This window comes from Silurus meridionalis, chromosome 10, assembly GCF_014805685.1.
Source record: "Silurus meridionalis isolate SWU-2019-XX chromosome 10, ASM1480568v1, whole genome shotgun sequence".
Taxonomy (NCBI): Eukaryota; Metazoa; Chordata; class Actinopteri; order Siluriformes; family Siluridae; genus Silurus; species Silurus meridionalis.
In genome coordinates, this window is record NC_060893.1 from 8,583,828 (window position 1) to 8,608,999 (window position 25,172).

The window sequence follows — 25,172 nt, forward strand, 5'->3', positions numbered from 1 at the left end:
TTTATGATTTTACATATTGATTATACAGTTTGAAACGTTCATACTTTAATTTTTCATTCATTTTTTGCATTGAAATTCACATTTCTAATTGATCGGAATCTGTGCTTTTTGAACAAACACACTGCGTGTGCCTGCATGTAGTGGGCGGGGCTGGTGAGAGTATGTCCATTCTGATTGGTTGTGGAACCTGTCACTCTAAAGGGGTAATGCTGAGGAAGTGCATTGGTTTGGAGCTTCTGGCTAACAGTGTCATGTCGAGTCAGGCAGATTGGGTTACACTCTATCTGATGGAATAAATTCTGAATCTATCATGCAGACGAGACTGACATAAACCAGGTAACCTTTTCGGGCGTGTTTGTTAAGGTTTAAATGCCGTTTTCTAAGTCGGCACCTTTGCTAGCCATGTTAGAGTGGTAGCTAGCTTGCTCTGTGTTTGTTTACTCTCCTGTCATTTCCATCCATGCTTTTACCCATGTGTGGGGTTTTCGTGTTAATAACAACTGGTTAGAAGAATCAGACTACTGCAGTCTGTCTGTCTGGGTAAATCAGCAGGGCTGTAAAGTGTAAGATTTCGACAGAATGCATACCATGAGGAAATGTCACAAGCTAAGTGAGCTTTTTAGCAAGACCTGTATTTCCTTCCTTATGCAGCTAAGACCATATGTTTGGCTAAACGAGCAGCACTGCCATAAACTGTCATGTGGCTTTTATATTTACATTTACGGCATTTGGCAGAGTGACTTATAGCTGAGCAGTTGAGGGATAAGGACCATTGCTGAAGAACCCAGCAGCTTGGTGGTGCTGGGATTTGAACTTGTGACCTTTCGATCCAGAGTCCAATACCTTAAGACTTCCTGGTAGCCCTCCCACCCCAGCTGTACAGCTGTATAGATTCCAGCTGTAATCTATAAACTTTTACCCCTTTACAGAAATGAAGATGGTATGAAATTTTTTATACATTAGCGAGCCAGTGGTGACATTGAAAAGAGGAAGAGGAAAAACTCCCTGAGATGGTATAAGGAAGAACCCTTGAAACTCAAAAGGGAACCCATCCTCATTCTCATCACAGAATATCTGTTTACGTCCATGTCCATTATTGATGTGTACCGTTCAGTAAACTGTTCACTAATAGGCACTTAAACGCAGAGCTAATGTAATTTGCAGTCTTACGCCATTGTAGTAGACTTATTATATTTGGATTTTCATGAATTTCATTTCACATGCTGTCTCATCACCAGGACTGGATGAGTTCCTGAAACATCATTCTTAGAAAGTTACTTAATTCTGGTTATATCATCAGCTAGCAAAATAAAATCTCATGCAAAAATGAAGTCACATAAACAGAACCATGCTTCAGGATGAGATTGAGGTAATGAAGCTGCACATTGACTCAGCACTTTATTAGGAGCACTTTTATTAACATGTATTTGTGTTCTCATATCAGGCAGTCATGTGGCAGCAGTGCACTTCATACAATTATGGATATACATTCCAGCAACTTTGGTTAATGTTCATGATATTTAGTCCTGAGTATGTGGAATAAATGTGACCTTAGTGATTTTGACTGTGTCATGATTGTTGTGGTTTGACAGTCTGGTTGATATATCAATATAACTGCTGTTTTTTTTAGCACATGAGTGTCTAGAGTTTAATTAAAATAGTGTAATAATGAGAGAAACCAGTGACTGGAAGTAGACTGGAAGGCCTTGTCAACAGACTCGAATGACCAGACTCGGATAACCACTCTGTACTGCTGTGGTGAACAGAAAAGCATCTCAGAATCACATTAAACCTTTAGGTGAATTGCCTTCAACAGTAAAAGTCCATATCAGGTTCCACTGCTGTCAGCTAAGAACAGAAAGCTCAGGCAACGGGGGAAAAGGCTCACCAAAACTACACCGTGAAGACTGGAAATACTTATCTTGGTCTAAAAGATACATGGATGTAAAATGTTAGAACGTGGCTCCAAAATCCTTGTGTCAACAGTCTGGGCTGGTAGAAGTGGTGTAATGGTGTGGCAAATGTTTTCTTGGCACACACTGGGATTGGTAAAACCAATCAATCATCTTTGACTATATGAGCATTGTTACTGACAAATTGCAGCCCTTCATGAGCAAGATTGATCTATTTTTTTAATGCCTACTTCCAGCATGATAATGCACCATATCACAAAGCACATAGAACATGATAACAATATTGTTTGTCACTGGCCTTCCTAGTCAACCGAGTCCTGAACCTGAATCTAATAGAACATATTTGGGAACTGAAACTGCACGATTTGCACGATACAATCACAACATGTAACAGGATTTATTGTTGTTTCTTATATAGTTTGGAATCCATACAGTGAAGAATTGATGGCTTGTGGTGTGGAGAGCAATGTGAGGCCATACCCAGTATTAGTATAGGGTTGTGTTTTTTTTGTTTTTTTTCCTCTCTGTTTGTCTGTACTAACTGGATCAACACTAAAGATGGCTTATGAACATTTATATACAAGACATTACAGTAATGTACAGTAATGTGTTTAATTTTTAAATTAAACATTTCTCTTTTTGAAAGAAGATTTGATGATTATACAGTACCAAAGATTTAACATATTGACTTCTGGGTTCTGTAAAATACTGAACATCTAACAACTATTTAGCTGTACACTAGAGATGAACTAGACCAGTACTGAGTGACACGACTAGTACTGGTGTAAAATGTACGTGGTTTATGTTAGTTTGGATTTAAACAGACATTTCTTCTGTTATATATATCTTTTGTTAGACACAACACATATCTTGTCTAAAAGAAGGCTGGTGTCATACCTCTAGTGGATAATGGAGTTTCAGTGGTCACTGTGGGCATGTCATTATATATGTGTCAACATATATAAAAAAAAGCCAACAACAAAAAAGCCCTGGGATTGGTCTCAATATTTCAACATTAACATTGTGTCTACTTGCATACAAAGAAATGTCTTGATTTTGTTTGGAAATGGTTTTCAAAAGAAGTAATCTGTAAGGATTATCACTACAGCAGAATGTTTCCTTCACCATCACGAGTACGTGGTTCCCCCTGCCAGGCAGTTCTGGCCCAAAAATACCAGATCACATGGTGTGGTTAGAATTCTTCTGCTTCTCAGCCTCTGTTTGCAGCACTGTGGTGATGAAGGGGGTGGGGTGTGGTGTGGTGGAGTGGAGGCCCCTGTTTTACACTAAGGCTTGGGTCATAACCTGCCCTCAGGGATCGTGTGGTTCGTGTTGGACTATGTAGTGCGCTAGTTTATATTCTTGGACTCTGAAAAGCTCACTGATGGCTCTGTCTTTCCTGATTTGTCATATTAAGAGTCTGAAGATGCGATTATTCTCGCTGTCACACACACTTCTTAATCGGCATAAACAAGTGAGTACACTTTAGCTGGAGTATAGTGACGGGATTTGTAGCTCGAGTTCAACACTTGAAATACTTTTAAGCGAGTATACAACAGATTTTGTTTCTTTTAAAAATCATTTCACTGCTGATCAGATTTTGTACCGGATCCAAACAGTTATTATAGACTTGATAATGCTTTCTAGCCTAAGAACCAATGCGAATCTTCTAGGTGGTCTAAGAAATGTGAACTAGTTAAGATTTAATACATGTCTGAGCATTGGGGGAAAAGATCAGGCACCTTTACAGCATTTCTTTTAGTAAAAAATTCAATTGTGTCTTAATTCATTTAAAAAAAAAGTAAGAACGTGTCTTGCTTTCCCTTTAAAAAAGTAAAAACGTGTCTCGCTTTCCCTTTAAAAAAGTAAGAACGTGTCAGTAAGAACGTGTCTTACTTCCCTTAAAAAAACAACAACTAAGCTTTAGTGTATATTGCATGTACTTGTTTAAAACAGCTGTTGATTTTTTTCAGTTTTGGAAAGTTGAAGCAAATGTGATTGGGAAACAAGATGATGTCAGAAACCAGGCTTCTGTTTGGCCCTAAAATATATTGTGTACTGTGTAAAAGTTTTTATTTTTGTTGTATATTTATTTTCTTAAAGGAATGTAATTTGTTAATTGCGACCTCAGGAGGAGACATGACCGCGTTACGGAGTAATCTGTGTAATTAGACAAGCTAAAAAAGTTTTTGTGATTTATATTGGTAATTATGTTTTCATGTTGTTAATATTATATGTTGTTAAATTGGCCCAATATAAATCCAGTGTCCTGAGCAAACGTTTGTTGTGAACTTGTATCGCAAAGCTGTACAGGTACCTCATGTTTTACAAATCAAGCACTGACACTACCCATGTCATTACTTGGTCTACCTCTGCTCTGTCTTAACAATTAACTGTACATGTGATGATGGATTTTTACTGTCGCATAGCATTGCCACTTTACAGCTCCAGGGTCACCGGTTCAGTCCTGACCTTGGCTTAACGTGAACTTCAGGGTTTCTACGGGTCATGGAATTTCTGGAATATTATGAAATTTTAAAAGGTCTATTCCAGACATTGAAAGTCAGGGAATTGTATCATTCCATGTCATCAGGGATTTTTCTTTGTCGCTTTAAATTTTAGTTTCCATTTATCAAAATGTCATTCTTTATCACGTTGTTTCATGAGTTTTGCCTATTCCACTGGGTGGGCTTATTTATCCGACCTGTACCTGTTAACTAAGCCATAAATGCCAGGAAAATGTACCTCTTCAAAGACTGGGTGTTAAAAATAGACGACAGAAAAGCAAAATGTAAAGTTAGTAAAACTACTATCAAGCTATCAAATATGGGAGAAGGAGCACTTCGCTGCCACGCAAACAGTAAGGAGCATCATCTTCAGCCCAAGTTCCCATCACTACTCCACTGCAGCCTCCACATATAGCTTCAAAAAAAAAAAAGCAGTCAGCTAATGAATCCTTCACCTCCAGCAGTGACAGTAGTGTGAGACACAGTGAAGCATGTCGCGGCTTAACACCAGCAAAGACCCTGGAGGCTGAAATCTTATGGTGCCTGAAGCTTACTGAGTCCCACTGGGTCATACAGGTCCTCAGAACAAATTGGTATGTAGATATAACTTAAGATAGCTAGCTATAATTAAAAATTACTTCTAAGTAGCATAAGTGGTCGCTGACAGAATTGAAAATGTAGCTAATTAGGTTGCGAGCTAATTACTGTTAAGTCTTCACTAATTCTTAGCCTCCGCACCAGGGGTTTAGTCAGGTATTTAAACTCAATCTTCATCAATGTTGTATTAATGTTTAGGCTAATTGTAAAGATTGATAAGGCCCTTGCAAATGAATGGCTTTAAAAAAACACTCTGTGGTTGGTTTTTGTCTTAGAAGAACAGTGGACATTTGGTGCAACCCAGATGAGGATGGGTTCCCTCTTGAGTCTGGTTCCTCTCAAGGTTTCTTCCTTATGCCATCTTGGGGAGTTTTTCCTTGCCACAGTTGCTCATCAGGGACAAACGAACTTACAAAGAACATATTTACTTTTAATCGCCACATTATCTGTGTAAAGCTGCTTTGAGACAATGTTCATTGTTAAAAGCGCTATACAAATAAAAATGAATTGAATTGAATTGTTTTTTCTGTTTATTATAGGTCATGAATATTCAGTTTTTTTGTCAGTGAAAGGAATTTTACGTGGCTTATAGTGGGAACGCTGGAACCTATTCATTTATCACATATAACATATATCACATGTAATACATGTACAGGAAGCATTCTAAAAAACTTCACACTTTCTTTGACTGTTTAAAGTCAGGGAGGTTTTGACTTGTTTGTCGGCAGCGCTCATCGTTACAGCTTTGCTTTCGTATCGAAAAATCCTTCTGAGCTCTGAATCGATTGTACAGAATGTAATTCCATCCATCACCTGGTTTATGAAATGCCGTGTCCTTGGGTCATGCATTTGATGTGAATATAATCATTTTCTTGTGGTACTAAGGCTCAAGTGGTAAAGAAGCATGTTATTTGGAAGCCTGGCATGCCGTTGTGCAGAAATACTTGCAAATGAGGAACGGTCCTTTTGCGAGGTCATTTCTAGACATGCAGAAACAGAAAGCATTTTCGATGTGTTTCACTTCACATATTTATCAAAACATTCTCTTGCTAGGGACCACAAATATCTCAAACTAAATCCTATTTGGGGTGAGTACACCAAATACATCAAGGTAGCACCTAAGATGAGAACATTCCTGACTGTTTCATGACTGTGTGTACTGTATTCAGGCGTTTAATTTGGGCTTTGTGGTATGAATCTGCCTTTGTGCCACCTTTCGAACGCCACAGCCATGACCCTAATCAGCAAACCAGACTCTATTAATCTGAGCTAATAGGATTAATGTGATGTGCAATGCCCTCTCCGCTCTATTTCTCTTTCTCCATTTAACCTTGCGTCCTCCTCTTTCAGCTTTTCATTCTACCTACATTGTCTTTTCACCTTGTCATTCTTCTGTCCTCTCTCTCCTTCTCACTATCCTCCCTGTCCAATTTAGGAGTCAGAGTGCTGGGTCCCTATGGCTGTGTATGATGAAAATATTCTGAAGAACCCATTTTACCTGGCACTGGAGAAGCAAAGACCAGACCTGTGTACACGAGTGGCAGAAGTTCATGGCGTTGTAAGCAATCTTCAGGTTTTTTTAGTCTTTGTCTGTGCAGTGCATAGAAATATACTGCAGATAAAATGTGTCCAACCTGTAATGAATGTGCCGATTTTGCTCACTGTCTTTATCATATGCACCATATGACCAAATGTTTGTGAACACCTAACCAACACTTCCAAAACCATGAATTTGGAAGCGCACATTTGTGTAAGATGTATTTGCTGTGGTCCTTCACTGGAACTGATGACCCACCTGTTCCAGCAAGACAAAGCCCCAATGCATAAAGCGAGCTTCATGAGGACATAGTTTGTCAGTGTTGGAACTGAAATTGCTACATAGATCTCTTTATTCATCCCGGAGGGAAACACAGCCAGAACTCTGATTCGTCGCAGAGGGAAGTCCTGTACAGACCTTGACCTCAACCCTACTGAACACTTTTGGGCTAAACTGGGAAGCAAACTATGTGCATTAGTGAGATCAGTGTAAGTGGTAGCTTAGTGGGTAGGACGTTGGACTTTTGATTGGAAGGTTGTGAGTTCAAATCACCAAGCTGCCGCTACTAGGCCCTTGAATAAGGCCCTGTAATGCCCTTGTGACTGAATGAGCACACATCTCTAGAGCCAAAATCTTCCAAAATCTAGTGGAGGGTCTTCCCAGAAAAGTGAGGGCTTTTCTCACAGCAAAGCTGGAGAATACATTTGAAATGGGAGGTTTGACTAACAACGTTTGGCCATATAGTGTATTTCAGTTAATTGTGTTGCTTTTGTGCTGCAGAACATGAAACTCAACAGTGAATTTGTTCTGTCTCCAGTGTGCAGTGTGTATTTTTGAGCCTCACAGCAAATACACAGAGAGACAATCATTACTTATTCAGTCTTCACCATGTGACTGTTACCATGCCATTCAGAATCAATTGTAGATTGTGTTTGGACCTGTGGCATAAGCCTTCTTTCACACTGCACAAGATTAAAATCTCTTTAATGTTTAATGTTTGACGACACAGTCTTTTTTATTTTTGGAGTGAGAGTTGAGATCACAGTTCTCACCCTCTTGATGCATTTTTTGCATAGCTCTTACATTATTTTGTTAATGATTAACAGCACAAGTCAGTAAATATTCAATAGATATGTACAAAAGAAACACTTACTAGTATAAAACTCATCATATTCTGCTAAACCACTCAAGAAAATTTCTCTTGGTAAAATGCTCTGTGCCGTTCACATACACATTTAGGGTGGGTTTTGTTTCTTTCTTTCGGCTTCTCCCATTAGGGGTCGCCACAGCGGATTATCCGTATTCATGATCTGCATGTTCGATTTGGCACGTTTTTACGCTGGATGCCCTTCCTAATGCAACCCTCCCCATTGGGATCAATGACCACTGGCATACCATGTGACCTCACTCGCACCTAGTTTTCGGTTCCTTTCACTTGCCTTTTGTAGTCTCATAGAGCATACATAAGGTCACATATTGGTGTCTATAGCTGTTGGTTGGTCTCAGTAAATATGGTTGCCCATCAAGTGCAAATGATGTGTAATTGTGACTGTTCTTCAATCGAATTGCATTAAGAGAGAAATTAATGAATGTAAATGCTATAGTTAATTTCACTGTGGTAGAAATGAAAGCTTGATGAAAAGACAAAGAACTTTAAATTAGGGGAAAATATATGGGGATCAGATATTTCCTGCATGCACTGGATTTCAACGACCGTTTTTTGTTTGTGTCTGTAGGTCTTGGTTCCATGTAGTGAAAGTTTAACAGCTAGTTCGTACACAGCAGAACAGTTTGAGAGCTATGTCCTTCTGCCTGCAGAACTAGGCTTCCAGACAGTTGATGGGAAGGTACACAAAGACACACCCAACTAATCTATGACCATTATCTATTACTCTAATACCAGGTGGAGTTTTGCAGTATATGATTGTAAGCTCTGTTCTCTGTCGTATCTTTCAGGAGGTGTCGATAGAAAACAACCAGGTACATTTGCTGACTGGGTTTGTGAGTCCTGCTTCAGTCCCTATTTTGTTTGAGGAGACATTCTACAATGAAAAGGAGCAGGCTTACAGTATCCTGTGTATCACTCGACCGATCGACTCTGATCCGAGCGCAGGTACAGCTCTCCATGTTTATACACTGGGCTCCTGAGGTGTCGGTGCAGTCCAGGGAACTGGTGGAGGTTATATAATCCATTGTGTTTTGCATGTTTGCTTTTGATTGACAATATTTTGTAATAAATTTTACATTTCGAAAAAATCCCACAAATAGTTCTTAAACAAAATAATGACTCATGTCTCTGTTTAGTGCATATATACCTAGTGTTAATAGGTAAACATAGCTGCTAAAGCATATCTTTAAACCTGGTATTAGTTTAGTTTATAGATTCATATAAATTATGCTCCTTTATTATACTACTGATATTGCAGATATTAATAATAATGCAAAATCCGGTGACTTCTTTAGCAATAATTTTCATGTTTTCGTCTTATTTTAATGACATGTAAACCCATGTAATGATATACACAATATGGACAAAAGTATTTTGACTTTTCCAGCCATATGTGGTTCCACATATTCCACATAATCTGTTACCACAAAGTTGGAGGCCTACAATTGTGTCGGATGTGTTTGGATGTGTAGAATCACATTTTCACTACATTTCCCAAACCTGTTCTTGCATGACCATGCCCCTGTGCCCAAAGCCAGCTCCATGAATATATAGTTTACATGGGCTGGAGTGGAAGATCTTGAGGTGGCCTGCTGTAGAGATCTGACCTCAAACCTATTGAACACATTTGGGATGGATAGGAATGCTGACTGCACCCTAAATCTTCTCACCCCACATCAGTACCTGACTTTACTAACACCCTTGTTAGAGCTGAATGAGCACACATCTCCACAAACACACTCCAAAATCTTCCCAGGAGAGTGAAGGTTAATTATAACAACAGAAATGGAATAAATGTGGAATGGGATGTTCAAAACACATTAATCTTATGGGCGTGTTTCCTCAAACTTTGGTCCATATGGTGTAAATGTGTGTAATGTAAATTTTATTAATAACAATTTGTGTAAATACATTGGTACTGTGCTTATTTAAGTGGTTCCAGTGCATAAATGTTTTAACCTAGATTAAGTGCGGCCACTGGCACCTTGATCATTGTAATCATATTCATTAGAATTATTCAATACATTTTGTACACGTTGTTAGTTGTAAGAAAAAACCATTTTGTTAAAGAAGTGCAAGTTGTGTCAGTGACTGAAAGATCTCTACAAGCATGATCTTTGTGAAACTCTTTTTGTCAGTTAAGCTGAGTCCTGCCCCTTCACACTACTGCCTGAAGAATGTGGAGGAGGCAAAGGACTTCCTGGGTCGCCATGCAGAGAAACTGAATAAATTCATTGCTTCCTTCTGCCAGTCCTTCAAAGAGCAGGAACGGAAGGGTCTGCGCCATCACATAGTGAGAAAGAGAGAGAGAGCATAATTTCCCTTCTTACTCCTTAGCGCAGGTGTTGTGTAGTCAAAGGAAGAATAACTACATGTTCTTTTTCACCCCAGGATGCTGTGCATGCTCTGTATACAAAATGTCTTCAATGCTTGCTGAGAGATTCACGTCTGGTACGTAGAGGTCTCTTGTATTCTAGAGTCCAGCTGTAGCCTGTACTGTTTTTTAGTGCTGTGAGTGGATAAAGTGTGTGTTGTGGATTTTAGAAGGTGCTGACCAGGCAGGAGCTTCAGATGACCCTTCTCAAACAAGCAGTGGAGGTAAGTTTACATAAGGCTGCTGTCACATTCATCTTTTTTTTTTCCTGCAGTAAACTAAAGGGAAGAATGCAAGTGCTTTAAAATAAATATGGAATGTCATTCTCTTCCTTTTTACATTAGGCTAAATATTGAGAATGTAATCACACTTCATGTTAATAAAGCCTAAATCAGAACTGAGCAGATATTTTACATTTTAGGATTTTTCAATAGACCACATAATTTATTCTGTTGCTAATGCTGCTGTTTTTTTTTTGGTTTTTTTTGACAGATGTACATACATAATGATATCCATGATCTCCTCTTCAGTTATGTAGGAACTCTTGAAGCAACTCAGGTTTGTGTGTACATAGTATTTTGTCTATTTGCCTATTTTAATGCTAATGCTCCCCCCCCCCCCCCTTTAAAATCTGTGCATATTATGTTGTTGCTATATTTAATGTTTGCATTTTATTATGTTACATCACTTAGTTTTCTATAAAAGAAGACTGTAGTTTCACCTACAATGCAAATCACAGATATATATTAATGCTTGTTTTCTAAAATGATCTGTGATGCCATCATTATAATACATAGATCAAAAACATGATGCTATTAAACAATGAGTTTAACAGATTTTTCCTCCATAAGTATGTTTTTATGTATGCTGTACGGTTTTTCGGTCACATGACAAGCTGCCTTTTTGTTTATCTTAAATTATAATAATTTAAGAATTACATTTAAGAATTATTTAAAAATTATAACAATTTTATCTTAAATTATAAAATTTCAAAAAAGGAAAAAAAGAAAGGCACATGACCTCTAGCTACTATAAGTGATGAATGAGGTTTTCTCACTGACCTTTTCAGATAAACAGAAAAAGTATGACATTTTATTTAAATAAATCATAATGTTCATGTTGATAAAGTTTGAGGCAAAAAAAAAGGACACGCCATCATTAATGATTTTCCTCATAACAGCATGTTCCATCGTGTGTTTTTTTCCAAATCTTTGATTTTAATAGGATGCTGCATTCAATAAAACAACAAGAGGGCTGCAGGAGCTGCAGCAGAAAGATCTTGGAGTCAAGTCAGAGTTCAGGTGACCTGAAGTACAGTTCTTAGTCGATTCTTTGTTATTTAAATCCCTCTCTGTCTGACGTTTCCTCTTTCTACTTCTCTGTTTAAGTATAAATATTCCTCGTGCAAAGAGGGAATTAAGCCAGCTTAATTGCTGCAGCTCTCCTCAGCAGAAGCTGCTCTGCCTCAGGAAGGTTGTCTTCACCATCATGCAGTCACCCAGCCGCAAAGGTGTGTTACTTTTTGTGTAAACTTCTTTTTGGAATATGTTTTCGCTCAGCATTACCGAAGGTTGTGTTCATTGTAGGGGAAATAGTGACATGTCAATTTATGATATCTGAGTGCCTTTCATCCGGTAACTCCGCCTTATTGTTTTCCTTGACAACGCAATTCAACAGGGCAGTGTTGTTGGCGTTTGTGTAACAATGCTGCCTTTGTCCCTTCGTCCAGCCATTCTCCTAAACTTTACTATAGTAACCAGATTAGCTGGCATGCACACATACACACACAAAATACTTAACTCTGTTTCACCGCAGACTGTTATTATTGAAATACACAGTGCTGGCAGCGCAACAACACTTCACTGTTTGTGTAAAGGAGAGCAGTCTGGTCTTGACAACTGTTTGCCAGCCAGCCAAATTTTAGATTAGTGAAGCAGACACTGGAAAAGTGTGTAGAAATGTTGAGACTGGAGCACAAGCTCACACTGAAGATATGAAATTATGAAGGACGAGTTTCTTCTCTTTGTGTGTATCCAGTGAACCTGGAGGCTGTATGCGCAGATGATCTTCTTTCAGTTATTCTGTATCTACTGGTCAAAACTGAGATTCCTAATTGGTAAGTAAAGCAGGAAGCGATCATTGAGCATCATATTTGAATTGTTCCAAAGCCAGTCTGTTTATTGGTTTAGGTGTTATTTTAATTACATTTAATTGAAAGCTGCCTACTTATTTGTCAGCTGTTTTTTTTTCTTATTGGTTCCTTTGATAACAAATCTGTTCACTTTTTCAGGATGGCAAATCTCAGTTACGTTAAAAACTTCCATTTCTGCAACTCCACCAAGGATGACCTGAGTTACTGCATGACATCATTTGAGGCAGCTGTGGAGTACATTAGCCAAGGAAACCTTAATCAAGGGCCGACGGTGAGAGCTGGGGGATGAATAGTGCATGCTCTTATGTCCTGACATTCATTCAATAATAATAATAATAATAATAATAATAATAAATGTTTATACTTGCCTTACATGATACTCAAAGACACCTTACATACAACAAAAAAAACCAAACAATTAACAACAGTTTAAAATAATGAAACACTATACAACCAAAAAGACACGAATACAATGTCAATAATATGCCTGTCTAAAAATGTGTTTTCAAATGAGATTTGAAAACAGAGACAGAGTTGCTGTTGCAGATATCAAGAGGAAGTTTGTAGCTAAAAGCTTGAGATCCCATAGTTGCCAAATGCATACGAGAAAGAACTAAGTTGGATGAGGACATTGATCTAAGAGTTCGAGAACGAGAATATGTTAGAAGAAGGTCAGATAAATATAAAGAAGCCAGGTTATGTAAAGCCTTATATAGGAAAAGCGGGATTTTTATTAACAGAACAGAAGCTATGTGGTCCATTGTAGGAGTTCAAGTGAGTATTAGTGCAGCTGATGTCTGCACCAACTGTAACTTGTGTAGGAGTTTACAGAAAAGACCAAAAAAAAAAAAAGAGCATTGCAATACTCCATGCGGGAGGTGACAAGACCCTGAAACATAATAGCAGTGCTACTAATTAAAAGGGCTAGGCAGTGGCGATTTATATAATGGATGTGACAGCTGTCCGGGAGATCTTATTAATATGTGCTTCAAAAGATGGGGTGTTGTCAACAATAACACTCTAGCTCCTAACCTGTGTCAAAGAGAATTGTGGAACCGTCAATATACATACAGAAACTTCTAGTCTTAGATGTCTTAGTGCCCTCGAAGGAGTAATTAAGTTTTACTACTGTTAAGTTTAAGAAAATTATTTGAGAACCAAGCTTTAACTTCAGACAAACAGTTAGAAAAAGAAGAGATAAAAGAAGGTCAGAAGTAGGTTTTGAGGGCCGATAGAGCTGGGTGTTATCAGCAAAGCAATGGAGTTGAGTACCATGTTTCCAAAAGATACATCCAAGTGGCAATAAATGAATGATAAATAGTAAGGGGCCCAGAACTGAACCCTGCGGGACACCTGCAGTGATGCATGAAGATTTAGATTTGTACTGGCCTAACTGAACAAATTGAATTTGACCAGAAGGATAAGAGAAGGAAGTATCTACAATTCTAATAGAATGCAGTCCATCTAATAAAATATCATGGGGGATGGTGTCAGACGCTGAGGTTAAGTCGAGAAGAATTAAAATAGACAGAAGTCAGCCGCTAAAAAAAGATCTTCAGAGATTTTGACAAGGGCAGTCTCAGTATTATGGTTAATGACAGAAGCCTGATTGGAATTGTTCATACAAGTTATTTACTGATAGGTGATTGTGCACCTGAGCTAAAACTACCTTTTCTAGAACTTTGTATCAAAATGGGAGATTGGACTGAAATGATCAGTTATTTTGATCAGCACCTGGTTAATAATGAATCTTGAAAGAAGTTGGGAACAATGCCAGAGGTGAGAGAAAAATAGATGGTCTCAGAGATAAAAGGGATAATTGTAATATATAATATTGATATGTAAATTTAAACTTGTTCCCTGGTGCACAGGGCTCAGGAGAGCTGCATGACAAATTGTTCTTCAGGCAAAAGATGAATCTTCTTTCTCAAACGTCTTCTACACCGATAGACTGTTTGTTTGAGGTGAGAAACACTAATGCATTCTTTTTCCTCTTTAAAAGATACCAAAGAAATTAATACATTTAATAATGTTTTTAGTCTGAGCATGTGTCTAGTGTTCTTTATGTGTGTCTTATAGCATATAGCAAATGGGAACAAGACAGAAGTCCAGCGGCTGCTAAGTGAAGGCGAGATTGAGGAAGACAGGAGACAGTTGTGTCATCCCCTGTGCTCCTGTGATGCATGTGACCTGCATTTGTCAGGGTTAGACTGAACTCTATTCTACACACACACACACACACACACACACAGTACACATCATAAAACGTTTAATGAAGAGCAGTCAAAATGACTTATGGCACATAATAAAAAAATTTACTTTTATTAATACATTTTTTAAATAACGTCCTAATCGCTTATTTGTTTTTTAAATTTAAATTTAATTTAATTTGAATTTTTTTAAATTATGTCCTAATTGCATCTTACTTGCTCTTCCTAGTATATATGATTAGATTACATGCAGTGCAATCCATTTAGTAAAGTCAAGCACAAATGTGGCCACATCTATTTTTTTCGATTGTATATTTACATGAGTAAAATTTAAAAAGTATCACTACTGATCCAAACACATTTAATTAAATTTATTTAAGTAAGCTTTCTTTTTTTAGTACTTTATTATGTGTTCATTCTCATAAGCATGTTTTGGAAACTCCAACTAAGAACTAAGAAACTCCAATTAAACGGTCTAATTATTATTGTTTATTTTGGACCGTTCTTGCGCTGTGGTCGTACTTTACCATATACATTGTGCACAAATGATTATGATTGCGATGAATTGCTATAAACACAAATGTATTTACCCACTGCCAAAAAAACTAAAAAGAACCAGAACCAAAATATATTTTTTTGACAAAAGATGCACTGAACAGTAGGAAATGGTTTGGAGAGATTTATATTTCTGATATTAAAAACTTAAAAACAGTTGTTCATATCCATTTTTTTATGCATTTGTTGTGTGGTTTATGTTTGACAAAACTTGTTTGGATTAAATTTGAAGACTTTAATTTCTCCTAAAATGACAACTGTGTATATTATGGTATATGCACTTCAATTAAAAAAATTTAATCTTGGCTCTTGCATCTGCTTTCTATCAGAGATTTGTAAAAAAATTATGTTTAATCCCCAGGAGATTAAACGACCCATCTGTAGTAACTTCATGTTCACGGGATGACCGAGGCTACACTCCACTTCATGTTGCTGCTATATGTGGTTAGCCGTCTTCTTATGTACTTTATTGCAATGTCAAATCTGACTCTTAATGCTAATATTTATAAGTAAAGTTTAGTTCATTTCTTAGTCTATTATATTTTTTAACTAAATTTCTGCAGCTTTAGCTGACAAGTAGAATATATGTTGGCTGAATAGGTCAGGCTCTGCTGGTTGACCTGCTGGTGTCAAAGGGAGCAGCAGTGAATGCCACAGACTACCACGGCCTCACAGCTCTGCACCTCTCCTGCCAGAAGGGCTTTCAGAGTGTCACGGTGAGTGTTTTGCATTAATAAACCTGCTTATAGCGTGATGTCGTGGTATTTTACATAAACAAATAAAAATAAATCGGCTTCTCATTATAAAGTTTTTTGTAAGGTGATTTTCTTTAGCATGTTTGGGGAAAAAAGGGTCTGATGAATAAATTTTTATAGTTGCTGTAATGTAAGTGATGCCAGGACTTGTTTTAGGATGTTCAACAATTATAAACACATGGCTTAAACTGCGTTTGAGTCGAGAGGCAGGAGCTCTAGCAGTCTGCTATAGTGAGGTGTGTGTGAACCCAAACGCAGGCACAAACTTAGAAAAAAGTTAGTTAGAAAACCCCTTAAAAAAAAAAAAAAAAACCACTTTACTAAGTGTCTAAAAAACAGAAAACAGATAATTATAATTCTTAAAACTCTAAAAAAAAAAAAAAAATACAGCACAATAGCAGAGCAAAAAAGTTCACAATTTAAAAGAGGAAAAAAAAAACCTCCATGTTAACTCTGGGGGAAAAACATGTTAAACAGAGTGTCTAAGGAACTGGCAAAAAAATAATTCACAGAAAAAGCAAGGCAAAAATTAAAATTTAGAAACACAAACGAACCACAGAACTTCAACAATCAAGCCAAAAAGATTGACAAAAAGGGGAATTTAAATGCACACTGGGCTAACAGGATTCAGGTGGAAACAATAGGAACTAATTAAGGACACAGGGACACAAGTAGAGAAAAAAAAGGCCTTAACCCCAGCAGGAACCCCCAGATCCTGACAAAATCTAATTATGAACAGATCTGTATGTGTCATTCTATATTTGTTGTTGATGTTGACAAATAAAACACATACTTGTTAATGGCATTGCACCACTCTGTTCCTGATTATTTCCCTTAATCAGCACACCCTGTTGTGTTCTATTCCTTAATTAGATCATTGGCATAATCTCTGACTCTGATATTGTGTTCTCTTTATCACCTGTATTTATTTTTGGTCCTGTAGCTGCTGCTGTTGCACTATAAAGCAAACACAGATGCTCAGGACAACAATGGGAACACTCCTCTTCACTTGGCTTGCATGTATGGCCACGAGGATGTAAGTAACTTGCATAATGATGTTCATGTAAATCCGTAAAGTCTGTGTTATCATGAAGTAAGATTATATAGACAATCCCCATGTGACCCTCATGCTAAGCTATATCTAGACATTTGTGTGTTTCTGTATTTGTGTGTTTGTGCATGTCTTAGTGTGTAAAGGCACTGGTTTACTACGACCTGCACACATGCCAACTGAACGTGCAGAATGATAAGGGGGATACGGCACTGCACATTGCGGCTCGCTGGGGTTACGAAGGCATCATGGAGGTGCTACTGGAGAACGGTGCCTCCACTCTCCTCCACAACAAGTCCAATCAGAGCCCACTGCACTGCGCACTTAACTCCAGGGTCAGAGCGCTACACGCAACATTCAACCTCTTCAAGATTTCTTATTTATTTATTTATTTATTTTATTTTAGGCACTGCGTGAATTTTTCTAAATGTTTATTCAGCTGATGCATACAGTAACACATATCTACAGTCTCATTGTATTAGAATGTGGCTTGGTTGTGGCTGCAAGATAGTCAGGTTTCTGTATTTCAAACTGCCGATCGAAGAATTTCATGAACAATGGCCTCAAGGTTTATGCAGAATGGTGAGGAAAAACAAAACAACAAACATCCAATGAGTGGTAGCTCTGGAAGAGGAAAAGCCTTATTGATTAGAGGGAAGTCAGAGGAGGAGTAGTGGTTTGAGTAATCAGGAAGGCTACAGTAACTTAAATAACAACTCTTTACAAGCTTTTAGCAAAAAAGCATCTCCTCCCAGCCAAGAACAAGGATCTGTGACTGTAGTGGGCAGAGACCTGCCCAATTTGGACAGTTTGACAAACTTGGACTTGGCTCGCTACCTAAAGTGGGCTCCTTTTGTAGTCTATGAGCCCCACATATTTTAACGCTTTAACGCCAGCCTCTGACCTGAACTTGCAGGATTTTACGCATTGTGCCTCTTCTATTTGATTAACTAATTAGAAAAGGTTGATGAAGCATGTAAAATTATTACACCTTGAATTTCACATCCATTTATTTGTGTGCATTTGTGTAATACCGGTAGACAAATAATTATTTGAATTTCATTCTAATCACATATCACACACACACTTCTACTAAACAGTTTTCTCTTCATGTTGTAGGTTCTGTCCTTGCTGGAACGCACATATGATAGTGCCAGTAAAAAGGTAAATGGTTTTGAATAATAAAAACAATAATAGGCTTCATGCATATAGCATCTCTCATACATTAAAATGTAACCACAGTACTGTAAAAAACATTCTAAAGTTAATAAGCAAAATATAAAACAACCGTACAATAAATGTTATAGATGTAAATAGTACTAGTAAAGCGTAATTGAAATTAAATAAAAATTCTCTTAAATTGTTAATCAACAATTATAAATAAAAATGAGAGAAAAGCTTATATAAAAAACTATGAATGAAATGTAATAATTTATCATTTTAACTGCTTTTTAAAAATTGCTATGTAAAGATCATTACAGTATATTATGTCTAGTGAAGTTAGCGAGAAGCTCAGTGCAGAGGAATAGTGGAACAATGAACAGAAAATGCTTGTTTGGTTTAATCGATTCCTTTAGGATCCCAGTCATTCTCCGCAGCCAGAGGACAGCAGCAGCAGACGCAACTCTGTGTCCAGTACGTCATCATTCATCTTTGTGGAAACCAGACCAGGTCTGAGTTCAGTTCTGAGCACTCGGATGAAGGAGGTGAGACCGACGCCGCCTTCTGCATCACAAAGAGGCTTTTTGCCTCCATGCTAAAAACGTTTTGGCTTTGGTCTGAGACCTTGTTTCTCTTGGTGTCAAATGGCAGGTGGAGAAGTTACTGCGAGCAGTGGCAGATGGAGATGTGGAAATGGTGAGCAGTTATTGCATGTAAACTAATACAATCGCTAACAAATACCAGAATACACATTTTTCTCTTTTTCTGCTAGCGCAGTGCTGAAAGGGGCTTATTAAGAGAACTTCCAGGAACCAAACCATGTTTTCCTGCCACTTTACGACACTAAGCAATTTGCTGCAAAAATAACCAATGGCGGTTTTTACATTATTATTATTATTTTTTATTTATTTTTTTTTAAAAGTAATGAATTGGCATCTACACCATTTCGTTGTTGTACTTAAGCTTTTTTCAGATTGTGTGAGTGTGCACATGCTTGTTTTGTTTCAGGTTCGCTACCTGTTGGAGTGGCTAGACGAAGAGCTGGAGGATGAAGAAAAAAACAATTTGCCTGCAAAAACAGAACTGTGCCACCCTCTGTGCCAGTGTCCAAAGTGTGAACCTACACAAAAGGTTTACACATTTTGCTAGACATGATGCACCCTGCTGGTTTTTACAACAGAGCACATAAGATAATTATTACTAATGAACTATTTTTCCTATACAGTTTTTAAACAGTAATTATTAGCCTTCCACTCTTATTGTTTCGTGGGTTTTTGTATGTCTTTTGAAGTTATGCACTCTGCAGACGGACCGGTTGGGGGTGAACAGCAGCAACGCAGATGGTTTCACTCCGCTGCATGTGGCAGCACTGCACGGACACACAGTACTTGTCTCTATGCTCATCCGCCATGGAGCCAACATCAACGCCTGTAACAGCCTGAATGCCACTCCACTCCATCTGGCCTGCCAGAACAGCCACACACAGGTGCTTCTGCATTATTAACACTGCTCTATATATCTATAATCTATAATATTTTTATGCTCTATATATCTATAATCACTGAACATTCAGTCAAACATCATTTTTTATATTGTCTATCTTTGATTCTAGCAAGCTCTTTTATAAAATAGAATGTTTATTTCTTTATTTGTTTGTTTATTTTAAATGGGAATCCCACACCTGAGCCCAAATCCTTAACCATGCACAGTACAGACGCTCCACACTTTACGACCTTTCGCAGATACGAACCAGTCGTCAAAGTGAAATTTGCCGAATTTGTCGAAAAAATTCAAAAGGGAGGAGAGCTGCCGCTAGCTAGTCGTCGACCGTAACAAGTCTACATGATGCGCACTGGAATACGGCGAATGTATTTTTTTTTTAAGTTAATTTTTTTTTTTTATATAATTTTTATTCTTTTTTTTTTTTAAATTAATACAAAATATTGTATACAGTATTTCTATTATTTTGATTTGTTTTGGTATATTTTATTGTTTATTTGATAGTATTTAAAGCTCTTATATCATTAGGAGATATGCATAGTTAATAAGAACACAGTAACAAATTCATGGTACGAACGGTCGTTCTTAAGGTGGGGAGCGTCTGTATTGCTCTTTCAAATTTTCCGTCTGCATACTTCAAAAGTTGTTGCATACACATTCAGTAATATCTCAAAATTGGGTCCAAATGTGAACCAAAGTGAAGTGTTACTTTGCTTCCAGCAGCAGAAATGTAGGTGTTTTGCTGCTTTTTATTTGTTCCTATGGGTGATAAGAGATCCTTCCATGAACATCTTGCACAACAGTTAGTGTTCACATTGATTCTAATTCAAGAGCACAGAGAATTCACAGAAAGGAATGCATTTCTATTGAGCCACTTAGAAGCCCCATATTAGTCTTTACAGCACATTTACAGAATATGGGGTTTTAATGACTTTTTAATGTGGATTTTATTATTAATTTTCCTTTTAATGTAAAGTGTGTTTCTTTCATCTTGGGTTGAACAGTCTATGCACTCTGCTAATATTATCTTTTGGTAAGTTTGTGTTGTGTTCAGTGAATCAGATATTCTCAGATTGGGCTGATTGACAGTTGAGAAATGATCAAAGATTATTTTAGATTTTTGTACAATGTTATCAGGGAATAGCAATGCTCTTTCTTTTATAAACGTGTAGACTAGTACAGTGAATGTCAGTTATTTTTCTTGAATTTTTAATTCATGAATTAGTAAAGGGAGATTATAATTTAACACTGAATTACAGCGCCCTTCTACATCCTCTCTGTATTTCTGTAGGTGGTGAGCTCTCTGGTGGAGTGCAATGCCAAGCTAAATAAGAAGGATCAGTTTGGGAACACTCCCCTGATCCAAGCCTGTTTAAAGGGAAATGAGGAGATAGTAGCAGTGCTAATGGAGGTACTCATCTGCTTTTTACTTCACTCTCACAAAACATGCTGTAGTATTACTTATATATTTATTCTTGAGGAAGTCACATGAGGTTAGCTTGTGACGAAGAGTAAAATGGAAGAGAAGTTAATGGCTTTGTCTTCCTGCAGAGTGCTGCTTCATTGAACCTGGCCAATAATCAGGGTAACACAGCTCTACATGAGGCAGTGAGAGGAGGACACCAGACTCTAGTGGAACTGTTGCTACAAGCTGGGGCTCTTACACACCTCAGGAACAAGAGACAGCGCACTGCAATGGACTGTGCTCAAGAGACTGTATGCAGGCTTACATTTATAACCATTCGTTTCCATATTTCCACAGCTGAGTAGTAATAGAAAACCCTGCCTTCTCTCTTTTATGTTGGCTTGTATCTCAGTTTACAGTTTAATATTACAGCAGCATTTCTCACTTTAAATTATTTGGTCATTTATATAATCGGAATATCTTTTAAATACCGTAAAAGAAATTTTTGTTTTGCAGAACACCTCGATTCTTAGGATTCTAGAGAAAGCCTGTGTATCCAGTCTTGATGCTGATTCAGTAAAACAGTTCTGTATAGGCCAAAAACATCTTGGAAAATGTAAGTGGTGTATATATACCACATAATCAACTGTGATGCAAAAAGAAAATTGAGTTTCTCATTTCTATCTCATTTCTCTCTTTTTTATTTTCCCCTCACAGCGCCCTCTGTTGTCCAACACAGTCCTGTTATGCAAAGGTGTGAGAAAGATTAATCTGTATTATTTATAGACGTATTGTCTTAAATATTTCATCCTTATATACTTTAAAGTAGTTTTTTTTTCTTCTCTACCTAAGCATCTACACCAAGCCTTACATAAATTGCTAAATATTTCGACTTTTAAAATGTGGGTTAAAAGATTAATAACATCATGTATTATGGCCAGAACACAGCAGATGAATAAATCACAAGACAGTACCATCCATCTCTCGACCGAATCTCCAAATAAGGTAACCATGTATTTTTTTCTAAGCCACGCTTCACTGTTGATTTTATATTTGTTTGTAACGTTATTGATTTTTTTCATGTGTGGATCAGGGCTCAGATGACCGGAGTTATAGAAGACGGCTACGTCGTGGAGAAACTGTTGACGGCTTCATCCATCCGCCTGAAAACTCCAAGGCCAAACTGAACCATGCCAAATACTTAAGCCGCAGTCACACTATACATCAGGACCTGACCTGCAGATCTCGTAAGGACCTGGAACACACACAGTGTTGCTCAACTACAACCAAAATGACTGACAGTGGAGCAAATGACCATTCTATTAATCTCTCCCATGAACCTGAGCAGATAATTGAGATGACTGAGGAGAACATGCAATCTAATTTAGAAGAGGAGGAGAACAAGGACAAAAACTTGCATTGGGTTTCCACAGAGATGGATGATCTCGTGCTCTAAGGACTTCACTGGCTGCTCTGACTGTAAATACGAGTTTACTAAAGGTTATGCATTTGGCTCTGCATTCAACTGACCAGGATTAATGTTCTTGCTTAGGTTTGTGATACTACACTCACCTGAGCCACTGACACGAACAGCTGAACCGAACTTGTTTTAAACAGTCTAAAGCGTCAATTCAGTGAAATGACAATGGCACACAACATTAATAAAACTACTAGGGGTTGAGAGAATGTTACAGTTCATGTATGTAATGTTCGCTTGATGTTAGAATGTTATTACATATTATTTTGTAATATAAAGGGAGATAACGGTATTTCCAAATACTTAAGATAATGAGATACTGGCAACGTCTGTGCATTTAAAAGTCCCAAAGCCAATATTTGTGTTTAGTGTTTTATCCTTTTCTGCAAGAGTCCTCATACATCATTGCTTTATGCTAAAAAAAAAAAAAAAAAAGTCATGGGGCCTTTAAGTAGACGCAAAACAAGCTTTTGAATTGAGCCTGCTGTTTTATTTTACCAGCACTTTTACCAGCATAGTTTTATTTTACCAGCACTTTTACCAGCGATGTTTTATTTTACCAGCATCAAAAAAAGGGACGGTTGGGCATCATCCTTACAGTTTCCGTTTAACATGGTCTAGTTTATTTCTTTAACTCTTTCTGATCCCATTTCTATGTTTCGTCAGCTTAGGCCCCACTTGCAGAAGCTTGAAGCTGATTTCATGTGTGACTGCACGAGTGACCACATACACTATATGGACAGAAGTATTGGGATAAATGACTTTTCCAATCATAGGTGTTTCTTCATCAAACTGTTAACACTCAATTGGAGGCACACGACTGTATAGTATGTCTTTGGATGTGGTAGCATTTCAGCTTGGCATCCCTGAAGATATCCATGAAGATATAGTTACATGGGTTGGAATGTACCATCTTGAGTGGCCTGCTATAGAGCTCTGACCTTAACCCTATTAATACAGCACAAATTTCTTCAAGCACACTCCAGAATCTAGTGGAACATCTTAGAAGAGTGGAGTTTTTTATAACAGAAAATGGGACTAAATGTTTAATAGGATGTTTAAAAAGCACATACAAATCTTTTGGTCAGCTGTCCACCACTTTTGTCCATTAAGTGTATTTACCAGTAAGTTATGCATTTTCCTTATTAGGAAAAAGGTGAAAGTCTTCTAAAATCAATTGTAAGATTTTGGACATGACTAATTTCAAATACTACTCGGGTAGTACAGATTTTGTTTTGTTTTTTTTCCCCCATCTTTACTTGATTTGATTGACTTGATTTTATATATATATATATATATATATATATATATATATATATATATATATATATATATATATTAGACCTTTTTTGCATCCTCAAAGGTATACAGGAGACATTCTGGATCAGTACTGTGTTTTAGGCATGCACTTTACTTTTTAATAAATACATTTTATATATATATATATATATATATATATATATATATATATATATATATATATATATATATATATATATATATATATATATATAATATATACACACACACACACACATTTCATGCCGACTAATCCTAAAACTTGGAATAGCTTTACTGTGGTTTTCGGATTTAGGTCTGTGAACTATTAAAAGACTGAAGACTTTCTGAAGACTGTTCAAGTTTGCAATTCGTTGCCAAATGTAACTGAACTGGGCATCTCTAAATCTCAAATCTAGAAACAAATAGCAAGTATTTTTGTACGTGTCCCTTTAAGTGTTATTCATGTAACAATGCAGTAAATGTGCCTTATTTCAATGGGGTCAGAATAAACTATGATAGTCATTCATCAATGTTTTTTTAGTAAATAATAAAAAACATTTAATTGCTCAATCAGATTTTTTTTTCCATTATTGTTTTTGTAACTATGCACACAATACTCATATCCAGACTTAGCAGTAATGTACTCATTTCATCCAATCATCTCTCAATGTAATCCATGTATGGCATCATTCTACAATATTGCAAACTACTACTTTATTTCAAATATTAAGAAATAATATATATTTTTGAAAAAATATTATACAAGAAAAATGTATTAATATTTTAGATCTTTACCTAAAATCTTTATCTACGTATAAAATACCAGATCTTTACCTGTATCCATTTTGTGGAAAATACAAGCTGCAGTGTTTGATATCCGGTAATGTCAGTCGAACATGTAAAAGTAGAAAGAGGAATTGTTTGCGAAATGTTTGCAAGAAATGTGCAACGAGTTGCCAACTTTTACTGTGGGTGTGTATGAAATGTGCTGCCGTCCAGCACACTGATTGATGGATGTGCTGAACAGGCCGGGAATCTTATGGCCCTTCTGATTTAATGAAGGAGACGTAGGGAAATGTAGTCATTACCATTATTAAGCGCCAGGGCAGTTTCACAGCCAACCATGCATCACGCCAATAGGAGAAGATTAAACCACTTAGTCTAAACGGGCGAAAAAGAGAGCACTTTCATAAAAGTGCATTAAATGATTGACACGCCGTTTTCTGAAATATGCTGCGCCTTGAGACTGCTACACCACGGTTAAGACGAAACACTCTTTTACTCGAGATGGCTCTAAAGTGCAAATCGCCTGTGGACTCATTTTGAATATGGAGGAGATGGGCAGAGGGGAAAGAGAGGTCATCAATTAACACATTAAGCAAATATCAGAATGAAATGTAGCATTCACAGATGCCCAGAACAGGAAGATGAAAGTTCCTGTGTCAGCTTTTCTGCAGTGGGATCTAAAGAGCTGAGAGCATAATTAATCTGACCCCCTTTCAACCTGTTAAAATCGGGAAATCAGTTTT

The 25,172-nt window shown here is 37.2% G+C and overlaps 1 protein-coding gene across 3 annotated transcripts; it reads left to right on the forward strand.

The window, feature by feature from the left end:
* Positions 1 to 200: 200 nt before the first annotated feature.
* ankrd27 (ankyrin repeat domain 27 (VPS9 domain)) lies at positions 201 to 22,571 on the forward strand. 3 transcript variants are annotated; one of them, XM_046859474.1, is made up of 30 exons: positions 201 to 336; positions 6,453 to 6,575; positions 8,291 to 8,401; positions 8,511 to 8,667; positions 9,861 to 10,015; positions 10,114 to 10,173; positions 10,267 to 10,320; positions 10,589 to 10,654; positions 11,321 to 11,397; positions 11,485 to 11,606; positions 12,134 to 12,212; positions 12,387 to 12,519; positions 14,120 to 14,212; positions 14,328 to 14,452; positions 15,375 to 15,457; positions 15,614 to 15,729; positions 16,712 to 16,804; positions 16,957 to 17,154; positions 17,939 to 17,983; positions 18,397 to 18,525; positions 18,632 to 18,676; positions 18,989 to 19,111; positions 19,272 to 19,466; positions 20,772 to 20,891; positions 21,032 to 21,196; positions 21,402 to 21,501; positions 21,603 to 21,639; positions 21,827 to 21,890; positions 21,979 to 22,132; positions 22,234 to 22,571. In XM_046859474.1, the coding sequence occupies exons 2-30, from the start codon at positions 6,474 to 6,476 to the stop codon at positions 22,239 to 22,241; spliced, it is 3,009 nt and encodes a 1,002-aa protein (XP_046715430.1). In that variant the 5' UTR covers positions 201 to 336; positions 6,453 to 6,473; the 3' UTR covers positions 22,242 to 22,571. The 3 variants fall into 3 exon arrangements, with proteins under 3 accessions (XP_046715430.1, XP_046715428.1, XP_046715429.1); XM_046859472.1 differs by having other exon boundaries at positions 21,979 to 22,571; XM_046859473.1 differs by having other exon boundaries at positions 19,287 to 19,466; positions 21,979 to 22,571.
* The last annotated feature ends 2,601 nt before the right edge of the window (positions 22,572 to 25,172 follow it).